Genomic DNA, 15245 nt, shown 5'->3' with positions numbered 1-15245 from the left:
TGGAATCACAAAAAAAAAAATAGGCTGTATAACAGAAGGATGGAAATCATGGCAAGAATTAGGAGGTGCAGCACCCAGCAGGATAAAAGCACTCTCATCAAACTAAACTCAGAGGAAAAATAAAGTCTAACAAAGCCAAATTTGAGGTACGTTTGGCCTACCAGGCCAAGGATAACCACAAAGCATTCTTTAGCTATGCCTGCCACCTCAAAGGCAATACACAGCTCTGTGCAGAGCTCAGTGTAAATGGAGACACCTATATTGAGCCGGAAGACATAGCAAACCTCCTGGCTGATAAATTCATCTCTAATTTTACCCCTCTCTCCCTCTCAACCTTCCCTCAGGAAATACCATCAAATATTAACTCCCCTACTATCACTAGTGAACAGGTTCTTAATGCTCTCTCTAAGACTGGGAACACTGCATCAATGGGCCCAGACAATATCCCAAGATGGCTTGTAAATAGCATAAAACATGACATATCAGGGCCTCTGGAATCAGTATTTAACTGTAGCTGCCAAACAGGCTTTGTGCCTCATGAATGGAGAACAGCAACAGTCATCCCTCTGCACAAAGGTGGGGCATCTACAGACCCTGGAAACTTTAGACCTCATATAGGATGTAAATATAGTCTCACTAATTTTATAGGTAAAGCCATGTAAATAATTAACAAGGAAATGATCTATAGAGATATAGTAAACCTCTGTTTGGTTTCATCAAAAGATCATGACTACTCAACCTAGTAGACTTCTTTGAGAAGATAACCAAAGCAATGGGTGAGGGAAAAATGGTTTACACTTACCTACCTTGACCTGGCCAAGGCATTTGACACAATATCCCACTCAGGCATTGTTGACAAACTCCCGAGTTTAGGTACAAACTCGTATGTCACCGGGTGGATAGGCAGCTGGCTTACAGACAGGACCCAGGAAGTTAGAATTGGGGAGTCCACCTCTTTAAAGAGGCCAGTCACAAGTGGAGTTCCTCAGGGATCAGTCTTTGGACCGGTCCTTTTTGGCATTTCCTTCTCTGAGTTCAAGGCCAATGTCAGTGGTCTCTGACTGACTAAATTTGCAGATGATTGCAAATTAGGAGCTGTCACTGAATCCCACACTGACACAAATGTTCTCGAAAAAAGGGCTGATACAGACAGATAAGTGGTGTCAGAGCCATGGCCTAAAACTAAATGCCAAGAAATATCCACAAAACAAACAGCACCTGAATTACCCATTCTAAAGACTTAAACCTTGCCTGTGACATAAATAGGACCTGTTGGAGACCTGCTAGTCTAGACAGAGACTACCCCATTTATGAAACAGGCTCCCCATCCATGTGAAGCAGAGTTCCTCCCTAACCCAATTCAAGTGGAACTTGGACAATTGAATGGGAAACAGGAAATTCATCCCTGGTTTGACACCTATGTCTGTAATGGACACAGTCAGCCTGTAAATGGTTAATCTCCTAGGCCCCTGCTTGTAAATGTTTCATCTTTCAAACCCCTGCTTACACTTATCAAGGGTATCAGAACTTGTCAGAATTTTGGGATTCATGGCTAGGCTTAAAAAGGCCCTTGTGGTCATTAGCCTAATAAATGCCTACGAACCTATGAATCTAAGAAATAGCAGGAAGGCCTCAACAGGTAGTATGAATCCAGTTTGTGTAGCTGGAGAAAAGTAATGCAGCCTTGTATAACAGATGAAGGAAATCTTCAGGCTTAATTTGTGTAGACATAACTATTATGTACAAACACAACATTTAGCATGGAAAATCAATATAAGTTCCACAGACATTCCTCCAAGTTGTATGGAACTATTAATTTACAGCATGAGCAAAAGGAAACCATATTTTCCATTGTTCAAGCTCCTCCAGTTATAACTGCACAGCAAATGGAGGAACTGCCCAGTACCAGGCACACACACACACACACACACACACACACACACACACACACACACACACACACACACATGCGCATACACACATGCGCACACACACACGCACACACACACACACACACACACACACACACACACACACACACACACACACATGCTCACACATGCATGCACACACATACACACACACACATACACACACACACACACACACACACACACACACACACACACACACACACACACACACACACACACACACACACACACACACACACTTAGCTATCTCATGGTACAAAGTCAAATGATGGAAACAAACTGTATAGAAGACCCACAAAAGTACATATTTGCAAAATATAGACCAGGTATAGACTGATGGAATGCAAGTTTACAGACAAGCATTATACTCATTTCTCTTACCAGGTAACTTATCATACAAAAACAAGCATTGTTCTGTTATATACCATGGCAGTGGTTCAACAGGTTGCACACACGCCTTTGATACAGGTTGATCAGGTGGCTGTGGGTCCTATTGTTACATTAGATGCTTGCATTACTTTGTTGAGTGTTGGCAGAATAGGTAAGGTGTTTACCTCACAGACACAAAATACAGGGTTTGGTTCTCACATTTGAGAGAAATTGTCTAGGCTTACAATGACTCACAAGGGCAGGTAGCCTAGTACATACTTCTGAACCTAAAGAGGAATACATTTCATTTGACTTTGTTTTAATTTAAGCACGACAACAAGTTAAAGACATTGACTAAGTTTACTTGCCCTACACAAGAGAACCTAAATGTTGGAAGATGACTGCTCTGTGAGCTGCCATACATGTCAGTAGCATAGCAGCTTGGAGAAGGATGCTAATTATATGTCCATGCATTGTGCCACATATAACTGTCCTGCTTGCACATGCAGGTCTTTGTTAGGGAGAAGCTTTCTGTGAGAGGCAGCAGGCAGTGAAAGGCTATAATTTACAGTTGTGCCAGTTAATTGCTGTACCAGTAATGCAGCTCACACAAGTCATGCCAATGTTGAACCTGATCCTTGAAAAAGTCCATAATAAGTTCTGTGCTTGGCAGACTGAAATAAAGACTCTTTCTAAGAGTTGGGTTGGATGACAGCTTCTTCTTGTCCTTCTTCCCCAGCCGGCTATCATTGAAAAATGCATTTTCATCCTGAATGCAGATTGTCTCTGGTAGGCAGTGTAGCTCATTTGTACGATCTTCATTTACAACAAATTTCTGTAGAGCTTTCTATCATAGGAAAAGACAAAAATGAAAATCAGCACGATAGATGTGATTTACAACAATGCAACAAGTGGAAGTAGTGTACACACACACACACACACACACACACACACACACACACACACACACACACACACACACACACACACCTGCACATAATTATGTTTATTCATAAAGGGACAGATATGCCAAATTTAATTCTCTTGATAAATAGACATTGAAGGGCACTTTCACGAACTGGCAAAGAAAACAATCAATAACACAATAAAATTACTTTTAAAACATGCACACAATAAATACGACATTCCCACTATTGCCACTTTATGAGTACTAATTCTGAGATTGGACAACAGTAGTAGAAATGAAAAACACACATATCCTGCACATACTTGCCCAGGCACGTTTATACATAGATAAAGACGCATAAAATAGAGGCAAAAAAATTCTAAGCTGTCTGTATACAACATTCACATCTGTACATAATTCTCAGTAAAAGTTAGGAAGATGGAAATATCTTGGGCAAAATGGCAGTTCTTCAACTAAGGATACAGTCTATCATATTAACAACTACAAGACCATAAATAGTGCTTTATTATTTACTGTCTGGAGAATGAAGGTAAGTAACAAATGGAGCAAATGGAAGTAATTTGTGCATTTTTGTGCATTCTGGAAATTTATTTGTGAGTGCAAAACTGATCAACGACTTAGTTATCCAAAGTTATTTTGCTAATGCCATTTGGATGACCTATGTTTGATTGAATATCAGACTGAGAGGAAAGCCAATTTGGTCCAGTGGTTTCTGCAACATGTGAAGGAGGCAGTGTTACTTGAATTAGATTTCATACCTAATTTGGGGTTAGAGTTTAGTCTTAATCTTAGATTTACTAAATGGGCTAGAGGTAGGGTGTGTTGGGGATGATTATGCGTCCCAGATGCAGTGTATATTGTGGTGTTTAAAATTCCTTGCTTGCATTTCATGCTGTTTTTGCTGATTGCTATTTTACAGGTAACTGAAATGAACCACTGTAGCCTTTTTCAGTCATGGCCTAATTACAGTATAAAAATATGATAATAAAATTCAGTGCTATCACAGCAGCAAATAAGATAGGAATGTTATACAAAAGAAGTATGACTAGTTTCTCTTAATACTTCAGTGCAGATCATGACATTAGACTTACCTTGTTAAGAGAAACATTTTACAATTAAATAATGGTGAGTAGGTGACAGCACCTAGACATTTGGAATGGCTTCTGCAAATAGGAATAAATTTAGTTTCTTTTCAAAAACTGGGGTTGAGGGTTTGTATAATGGTTAAGGAGTTTGTCTCTCAAGCACAAAGTACAGAGTTTGATTCTTACATTTGAAAGAAAAAATGACTACACTTAAAATGGCCAGAAGGGCTGCTATCCCAGTACTTACCTGAGAACCTATAAAATGAAGGTATACTTAGCACTGCTTTTACTTTACTAGGGAGAGATCAAAGTCTGAGGGGGTTATGCTGAAAATTGTTTTGATGGACATGCTATAGGGTGGGATGTGGGAGAGCTAAGGGTATTAAAGCAAACTTAGTAGCTCTAAAGTTGAAATTCAAGACAATGGAGTGAGATTTGCATTGGTTAAGGATAATCACTATATATATATCAGAGATCAAATTAAGAGTTTTAGTCTATGGGATTAATATTACAGAATATTGTTTCCTTATTAAAAAAATATAGAAATTTTTAGAAATACAGAGTAATATAATTCTACAGTCATGGAAGTACTCAATAATCATTCTGATATTAAAACATACTTTTTATGGCACAAGGTATAAACAACACATTAATTCCAATATAGTAAAGCCTTAAAATCAAACTTAATCCAGGTAAAACTGAAATAATTGTAATAAATCATAATACTGATATTCATAAACAGCAGCTAAATTACAAATGTGATCAACTTAATACAAAATACTTAAGAATAATTTTAACTAAAGATTTAGATATTATAAGCCAAACAGATTACGGGAAATCTTAAAAGAAATATTAGCATTAATACATAAATGAAATATATTGTTTTACTTTTGAAGAGAAGTTACATTTAAGCTGCTCCTTCTCCCCAACTATTTTATATATATATATATATATATATATATATATATATATATGTACACACAATAATTTATGGTAGTAATACTAGACAAAAATAATAAAATATGTAAGATAGTCTTGATTTTTATGGTACCCAAATAAACCAAGAATATCTTTTATGAATCATATAAGATCATAGGAAGAGGGAGGGACAGGTTTGTCTTACACAGAATTAAGAACCAAAAACAGTGCACAGGTGAACAAATACAAACACACCAATCATGGAAACACTACCAAAGGTTTAATAACAGTTTGCTAGTTAAGTGCTTTCATCCTACAAATATAAGGACTTCTTCAGAAGTAATATTTAAGTAAAACCACAAAATCTAAATGAATCAACATTCCCATACACCCTCATATCACCACTGTGATACTACAGTTCTTAAGGTGGAAGGTACTATCATACAACAATCCATTTAAATAAACAAACCCACTGCCAGTACTCCATAACATTCCAAGGCTTACATAAAAAAATTCTTAAAAAAATCATAAAAGAATAGATAGAACATCAGTTTTTATAACTAATAATGTTTATTAATAATAATAATGGAACAGTAGCCCCCACACAAATAAAACTCTCTGGCAAACTCAATAGTTTTAAACTGCTGCTTAAACAATATCTTAACCAATCCTGGTCCTGCACATACTCATCTCAAGGAGGAGACTTTTTATTCACCCTGCGATACTCTCTAAATACTCTCCTTAACAGAATACACTCAACCTCTTACTGAAATGACAAAAAAAGAAGTTATGTACTCACCATAACATTCCATGTTTGTTGTCCATCTCACCGTTCATTCTTACAATGATGGGTTCAGAGCCAATCTCGGCTCTGACTCGGCCGGATACATAGCTGAAAGACTCAAATTTGGCTCATGGCAAGTAGGTATCCCACAATGCAGTGGTGTAATTTTCCAGATCGTGTTTGCTGCTACTACTGAATGAAATATAAAACTATATACATATATACCTATATATATATATATATATATATATATATATATATATATATATATATATATATATATATATATATATATATATATATAGATATATAAACACACACAAATATATACAAATATATCCTATCCCCTATAGAAGTAGAAATAAACTAAAGCAAAGAACTCCTGAAGGTAGTAAAAAAAAACCCACCAGGTCCACGAGGAGTCTTTGGCAGGGGGAAGGAGGGAGGGTTTGTAAGAATGAATAGCGAGATGGACAACAAACATGGAACGTTATGGTGAGTACATAACTTCTTTATGTTATGTTGTCCTATCTCGCCTTTATTCTTACAATGATGGGACAGTGTCCCTAGCACCTTTTTCCTGGGTGGCTCACGAGAGTACACCTTTAAGCACCATGGAACCAAAGGAGGCCCTGTCCCTGAAGGCCAAATCCACTTTGTAATGTGTGATAAAGATATGAGGAATGGTCCAAGTAGCTGCTGCACAAATGTTATCCATAGGAAATCTGGCTTGAAAAGCAGAGGATGTAGCCATTGCTCTAGTGGAATGAGCTTTCACTTTGAATGGTAAATCTCTGTTATTTGAGGTATAGGTATACATAATGCAGTTTGAGAGCCAATTGGAAAGAGTAGTCTTAGAAAATGAACTACCCTTTTTTGCGTCTGAAAAGGATACGAATAACTGGTTAGATTTTCTAAAATCTTTGGTCCTATGCAAATAGAATCCGAGTTGAATATGCACGTCTAGTTAATGTAATTTGTATTCTGCCTTGTTGTTGTCATCAGGAAAGAACACTGGAAGCTCAATAGATTGATTTATGTTAATTGAAGAAGAGACTTTGGGTAAAAAAGATGGATTCATTCGCAAGGATACCCTATCTTTATGAAAAATCAAATATGGCGGTTTGATAAAAAGAGCTTGCAACTCTGATACTCACCTAGCAGATGTTATAACCACCAGAAAAATGGTTTTCCAGGAAAGGAACTTGACGTCTAAAGATGATGCAGGCTCAAAAGGTGGTAACGTCAGGTGAGACAAAGCAAAATTTAAATCCCAAGGAGAAAAGGGTTCCTTAAAGGGAGGTCTTAATAAGGAGGCACCTTTCAAGAAGGCTCTACATAACCTGTGAGACATTAAGTTCGAGATAAAGTTACTAATGTGGAAATTTGAGATTGCAGCGAGTTGTACTCTGATAATTGCTGCAACTGAACCTTGTTGAAAGAGTTCCGCCAAAAATTCTAAAATAGAATGGATGGGTGCAGAAAAGGGGTCAATGTTCCTGTTTTGAGCCCAAAGGGAAAACCTTTTCCATTTGCTAAAATACAGTTTCCTAGTGGAAGTTTTATGAGAGGACATTAAAATATGTTTAACTGTAGAAGTGAAATTGTGATGCCTGACTAAATTGGAAGGTGGAGCAGCCACGTTATCAATTTTAGGGTGTGGAGAGAAGGATGAAGCACCCCAGAAATATGAGTCAGCAGGTCTGGAACCAGGTCCAGAGTCCAAGGCTTCTCCTGCAGATGAGGCCAAAGGAAGGGGAACCAAACTTGATGAGGCCAGTAAGGAGCAATGAGAATTATCCTGCTTCCCAAGGACTGTGCTTTCTGAATGACTCTGGGTATGAGAGGAAATGGAGGAAAGGCATACAGAAGTCCTGAGGGCCAATCGTGAGCAAGTGCGTCTCTGGGTGTCTCCCCCAGGGGGGGATAAGGGTAAAGTAGTTGCTGCACTTGGCATTCATGGGAGTGGCAAAAAGATCACAGCAAGGCAGACCCCATGTTCGGAAAATCATTTCCGCTACATTCTGATTGAGAGACCACTCATGAGGCATTAAAATTGCCCTGCTCAGCTTGTCTGCTATCACACTGGACTTCTCTGGAATGTGCATTGCTATTATAAAGCGCTGAGAAGAAACTGCCCATTGCCAAACTCTTAGGGCCTCGTGACAAAGGGGGTAAGAGATCTGGTTCCCCCCTGGTTGTTTATGTAGCAAACCACAGACATATTGTCTGACTGTATTGCAATTGTACCTAAAGGGAGAGAGTCATGACGTGCTTGCAACACAAGAAGCACTGCTCTCATCTCTAGGACATTTACATGCAAGTGAGCCTCATGTTCTTGCCATGTACCTTGGACTGTAATCCCAAGATAATGCCCCCTCCACCCTATCTGGGAAGAATCAGTGGTCACCATAGCTCTGGGTTATTGTGGAACAAATTGTCTCCCTATGGTCACATAACTGGAGTGTATCGACCATCTTAAGTCGTTCTTGCATGATTCCATTATCCTAATCGGATGAGACATAGGAAGTTCTTGAAGTGACCATTGGCAGAACAGCCATTGAAGGATCCTCATGTGCATTCTGGCAAGATGAACCAGTTTTATCATGGAAGCCATTGTCCCTAGCAATTTTATAATTATCTTTGCTTTTACCTTGGTCTTGGGGAGAAGATAAAGTATCTGTTGTCTCAGTGCTACAACTCTTTCTGCAGGAAGACATGCTACCATGGAAGTGGTGTCTAGATCTGTGCCTATAAATGTAATATGTTGACAGGGCAACAAGGCAGATTTTTGAAAGTTGACTGTAATACCCAACTGAGTGCAACTGAGTGCAAACATCCAACTTTAGATCCCTGGCTTGCTGGAGTAGATGCTTGGTGGTGGCAGATAGGAGCCAGTCATCTAGATAGGGAAACACTCGGAATCCTAGATGTCTCAGGTGAGTCATGACTACTGCCTTGCATTTGGTGAACACTCTGGGGGCTGTAGTGAGACCAAAGAGCAGAGCTCAAAACTAGTAGTGACTGGCACCCAGCTGGAAGTGTAAGTACCTTCTCGATATCCTGTCCATTTTTATGTGGTAGTAAGCATCTTGAAGGTCTATCGAGCACATCCAATTGTCTTTCCCTAAAAAGGGAAGTATAGACTGCATTGTCACCATATGGAACTTTTACTTCTTGACAGATTCGTTTAATTTGCTTAGGTCTAATACGGGTCTCCAGTCCCCTGTTCTTTTTGGCACCAAAAAGAATCTTGAGTAAGTTCTGAATCCTATTTGGTCTGTGGGGACTTCTTGGATGACTCATTTTTGCAGCAACTTTTGAATCTCTATAGTTGCTTGCTCCCTTAGATTGGGTGGAACATCTGGGATTGTTCTGGTCTGTGGAACAGGATGGGAGAATGGAATGGAGTATCCTGTGGATATTATTTGTAGCATCCATTTATATCTTGTAATAGTTTGCCAGGCTTCTGGGTACATGAATAAATGTCCCCCGACTGCCCCCAGAGTTAAACAGTTGGGCCTCCTTTCAGGAGCCCTGATATAGGCATCCACAAAAGGAATCATGGTCACCCTAGTTCTGCAGGCCCCTCTGCCTCTAGGGTGGCATCTACTGTTGTTATCTCCCTCTCTGTACTTGGGGAAGGAATCACCCCATGCATCCTGGAAAACTCTCTGGGATCTTTTGAACCACATTTTCCCACTCTTCTGACCTTTAGGATAAGGTCTTGAAGGTATAGAAAAACATACTCTAATGGCAGAGAGAGTTTTCCCTTCCTGTTCCCATCGGGTAAGAGTGTCTTTTACTTTGGGTCCAAAGAGTTAGGAACCATCAAAAGGGTAGTTAGTAAAGGTAGACTTAAAGGGCTCTGCAAAATTGCATAAGCGCATCCAGGAATGTCTCCTGAGGGAAACTCTGGAACCCGCTGCCCTGCTTGCTCCATCAGCTGCGTAGGATATCAGCCTCATGGAGGAGTTGACAATGGAATTTAAGATGGACAGCTGGGAGGAGACCTTCTCATTCACCCTTGCAGCTAATGTACCTTGTAGAGTATCTCCTAGCTCTTTCAGGAGATCTCTTTGTAGCCTTGTAAAGTGAGATAAGTAGTTCAGCGATCGGAGTGAAAATGTCGCTGACAAAAAGACATGCTTCCCGTATCTGTCCATCATTCAAGAGTCTTTGTTCGGAGGATGAACAGATGAGGATGTCTCTGAAAGTTCCTTCTTGGTGGCTGTTGCCACCACCATAGCATCTACAGGTACTCCCTTAGTGAGAAAATCCTTTTCCGAAGGAGCTGACTAGAATTTTTTGGGCCTCTGAGGGACCGGTTCCATTGTGCCAGGTGACTCCTGTGCCTTTCGCCTAACCAGGTCCATTAGCTCATCGAAAGGCGGAAACACCCAGGAGGCTGTAGGTTTAGACCCAAAAGCCTTCAGGTACAATGACTCCTCCTCAGAAGGGGTGGTGGCCTGCCAGCCACCTCTCTGCTTCAGAATCTCTAGAATATCTGCAAATGAGATATCATCAGAGGACAACCGTGGGGACCATTCCAATTCCTTGAGATCAGTGTCTGAAGTAACGGACTCATCTGGGGAGTCTACGTGCTTCCTCTTGCAAGTTCTCTTCTGAGGTGGTTCCTCAGAAGGATATTCTGGGGAGGCCTTGGAGGAGAAGGGTTCGCCCAATTGGGGATTATGAGGCTCTGGGTCTCTGCTGTCCTGTGGAATGGGTGGTGCTGAGACAGTAGCTGGTGCCTTAGGGAGATGAGTGCTAGTATCCTTCTGTGGCACTGTATGGGTAGACAACACACTCCTCATCAGCTCAAAGTTGGATCCCACCAGCTCTGAAGACTCCCTCAGCTCCGAGGAGACAGAAGAAGACACTGGAACCAGTGAGATCAGATCCAAGGCCAATGTGGGAGCCGAGCTAACCCAGACCGATGCACCGAGGGATAGGGTTGAGAGGGTGGCTTAATGGTTAAGGTGTTTGCCTTATAAACACAAGGTGCAGGGTTTGAGTCTCACAAGGGATAATTGGCTAGGCTTAAAATGGCTCGCAAGGGCAGCTAGCTTAGTACTAACCTATGAACCTATAGGCTTGGCACCAAAGATGATCAGGGCAGAGAGTCCCTCCCCCCCCCAGAGCCAACTGGGGAACCCTGGCTACCAGACTCTCTGGATGGCACCGAGACAGTCAGATAGCCAATTATCCCTTGTGAGACAATCGGTACAGTATGCCCCAAGACCAAATGGGTCAGTGCCGAGAATAATTTAGTTAGTGCCGGCAACTTCAAGAGTCTGTGTACCACCCATTCCATGTCATCGTCAGATAAGCTCCTGGTGGACCTGGAGGATAAGGATGGACAGTGAGACCTATGCAGAATGGGAGATCTCAATGTCAGAGAAACCGGAGAAATATCCATGGACCGGCTCAAAGAAGAGGTGTCTTGCGGCTCCGAGGACGTTGGAACTGAAGAACCAGGCTTGTCAATTAGTATAACCTCCGACGGCTCCAAGGACTGGAGCTGAGGAGGTAGTGGCCTTAGAAATTTTTGGTAACTTGTCTGGAGGCTCCAATTGAACTGATGATGCAGGTGAATGTCTTTTATGGAATTTTTCCTTTTTGGAAGAAGGAGAAGAAGAAGAAAAAGAAGAGCTGTGGATAGCTTCCTCAAAAGTTGGCTTTAAGATACCTTTAAGAATCAATTTGTTTCTCCTTTCTTGTAGAACCCTTGCACTGAAGAAATGACAAAATGTACAATCCTCTTGAAGATGAATTGCGCCAAGGCAATACACACATATTACATGCCCGTCTGTAATAGACATTTTTATGAACACTTCTGGCATTTTTTAAAGCCCGAAGGCTTATGTTCCCTCTCTTTTGTGTCTTTAGACATGGTAAGATCAGACCACAATAATACAACAAGAAAGTTTTAACTATTAAACAGCTAAAAGTATACTAAGTAATAAACTACGGGAAACACAAAAGGAGAGAGACAACAAAGGAGTAAAATAGGGCCTCTAACTGAAACTGCCCTATTTTCTACACAAATAAACACACTAACTACAAGCCCTCTAACTTAAATGGGCGAAGAGCTCTCTAACTTAAACGAACTTCTAATAAACTACAACAGACACAACAACCACCACAAGGGATACAGTTAGGCCTATGAAATGACGGCCAAAGGCAGCACCAAAGGGAATAAAACTATAACTAACTATAACTATTCAACTATTCAACTATAATGCAAGAAATGCACAAGAAATTTAGATATAACTAAATACCAATCTAACTATTATAAAATAGTACAGTATTCCAGGAAATTTGAAAAATATAAAGACATTTTGTCACAACTTAGCCACGGCCAAGATGAGTGCATCTAACCTCGTAAAGTGGCAAATGAGATCTGGTGAATTACACCACTGCAGTGTGGGATACCTACTTGCCACAAGCCAAGTTTGAATCTTTCAGCTATGTATCCAGCTGAGTCGGAGCCAAGATTGGCTCCGAACCCATCATTGTACGAATGAAGGCAAGATAGGACAACATAACATCATTTTTTATACATATCTGTTGCCTGTACAATCCACTAAGTTGTATGTGGGCTTTTTCTTTAGTAACTTCCACCTCTGTGAAATCTTAGAATATATAAATGTAACTACTGTTTGTGTATAAATGCAAATAGAAATGTATCTACTCTGTGCTTAGCTGAAACTTAGTATAATGCTATGTAAGCAAAGGGAGCTTTTCTCCCTGGATCTCCACTGAAAATAATTATTACCCAGTTGTACTTTCCCAGTAAACAAAGACAAATAAATAAATAAAGTCTCAAAATACATGAAATTGAAAGATTATGTCAAGCTGGGTTCATTCCTTGCATTGGCAACAAGCAAGCTGCCACTTTAATTCATTAACCTCTAATTAATCTTTCAAGGGAGCCCCCCCAAGGATTAATTTTAATCATACCTGAAACAAAAAAAAACCTAAATAAAGGATCTGGGTAAAGAAAAATATGTTTAGAAAGAGCAATTTTGTTTTTCTCCACATTAATTAATATTAATAATAAATGAAGGTATCGCCGCTGCCCAAAGGTCCAACTCCAGAAATAAGAGACCAAGTATCAGAAAAAACAGGAAAGGACCATTAATTAATATTACAAATGTGCTATTATATTCTTTTTCTTAACATACGCTCAGTTTTCCCTGTATAAGATGCCAAGCAATTTTGGCATAATGCTATATAAATTACTCTTTTTGATAGGTAACTAAAATGTTTTTAAGCTCCCAAATTCCCAAAGTGGGTATAAATACTGATGGACCATCCTGTATATATCTATATTGGGCACATTCACCATATTTATAAGTCCCATATTTAATATTATTTTTACTATTCTAGGGAATCTTGTGATAAAACTCTATTTCCAATAAAATTTTAAAACTTTTGCTTGAACCTTTGTTTTTTCACCTAAAACCTTAAAGGGTGCCCTAACAACTGAAATAAATTTCAGCTTATTTTTTCAAAATTCCACAGATGCCATGTTGATAATAAGTCGTAACCGTCACTTTTTGTGATCTTACGTGCTCTCTTCATACTTTTTAACGTTATAGGCTGTCCCCTTTCCTAAAATGGGTTCATTGACCTCCGAACTCCTTTTATAAATTACTTCATTAAGTAGATTGTAAATAAAATCAGGTGGATAACCTCTCACAAAAAACATTTCACACAATTTTCCCATCTTTATTTTAAACAAATTGTTGTCCAAAATCATTCTAGCTAATCAGACCATTTGTCTCTCTGTCAATGCCGTTTTCTAAAATGGAGTATGCAATTAGAAAAATGTAAAAGTATGTTTGAATATGTGAGCTTTCTATAAATGCGGGACACAAAAACTTGCCTTGCCATATCCTTAGGTGGCTGTATACCAAGAAAACATAAAGAAACCAGTGAACAATTCCATGTAAAACTTAAAAATTATGCAGTACAGTTTATATATATAGGTTCATAGGTTCATAGGTTCATACTAGGCTATCTGCCCAAGGGCATTCATAAGCCTAGCCAGAGTTTGTTTGGCTTTCGCCACCCATTTTAAATTAATTTTGCTATGCCATTTTTCGAGGTTAGTATACTGTGCCTCTGTCTAACAGTGACACAGAAGTGATACCCGGGGTAAACCTACGATCTCCCATCCACTCATCAAGATTCCTCTTGAAGAGAGTCAATGAGGGACTCTGCCTAACCTGGACTGGGATTTTATTCCAGAGTGAAGGGAGCCTCTGGATTATGAATCTGTCCCTCCAGCATGTCCTATTTATTTCAGTGCTGAGGTTCAAGTCTCTCGAGCGCGTAGCTCGATGGGATTTCGATTTTCTGAGGTGCAGCATGTCCATTAATTCCGGGTTGCTCATGGTTTTATACGTCAGGCACAGATTGCCTCTGAGCAGGCGGTATGCCACTGAGTAGAGCTGGAGTTTCTTTAACCGGGCAGCATATGGCATCTGTTTGAGCCCTTTGATCCTCTTGGTGAGGTACTTTTGGGGTCTTTCCAGTTGCTGCAGATATCTGGTAAGGTACATCCCAAAAGGGGCATTGTACTCAATTATGGGCCTGATGAGGGATGAGTAAAGAGGCACGATGACCTTCCCTGATATAGATGTGAATCCCTTCATGATTAGGTGGGCTATATAAAATGTTTTTCTAACCACTTTGGCCACGTGGTTGTCAAATGAGAGATTGCTATCAACTTTATATATATATATATATATATATATATATATATCCATTTAACTAATATAATCAACAGTATTCATTCCAACAATTTATCATAGCTATCATTGAAGAAAAATAAATAAATTAAAATAAATAAATAAATAAATATATATATATATATATATATATATATATATATATATATATATATATATATATATATAGTCTAAAAATGGGTATATAAACCCCAAGAATTTAGAAAGGATAAACAAAAAATATATTTTTCTTCCCAAAATGTGCAGTGCCCATAGCAACCTCAGCACATTGATGGTATTAGGTGCCCTCAAAATAAACATAATTATTTTCCAGCACCAGTTCCATTAGAGAAGTCAGAACCCCTATTTCTTTCACCCCAATATCAGTATGTCCTACTAAGTAGGCCACGATGGTACAGCGGTTAGCATTGTCACCTCACAGCAAGAGGTTCTTCGGTTCGATTCTCGGCTGGAGTGCCTTCTGTG

At 39.5% G+C, this 15245-nt stretch overlaps 1 protein-coding gene across 1 annotated transcript in view; it reads right to left on the bottom strand.

Moving 5' to 3' along the window:
• Positions 1-15245, bottom strand: part of LOC122803455 — a 726176-nt gene that overhangs the window by 311311 nt on the left and 399620 nt on the right. The window contains exon 4 of the mRNA XM_044073073.1: positions 2935-3150. Coding sequence (XP_043929008.1) covers positions 2935-3150 — 216 coding nt within the window. The remainder of the gene's footprint in view (positions 1-2934; positions 3151-15245) is intronic.

The sequence above is a fragment of the Protopterus annectens genome, chromosome 5.part1 (assembly GCF_019279795.1).
Source record: "Protopterus annectens isolate FY-2018-M chromosome 5.part1, PAN1.0, whole genome shotgun sequence".
Classification (NCBI taxonomy): Eukaryota; Metazoa; Chordata; order Ceratodontiformes; family Protopteridae; genus Protopterus; species Protopterus annectens.
The sequence above is the reverse complement of the archived record's forward strand: the minus strand, read 5'-3'. Positions and strand labels throughout refer to the sequence as shown.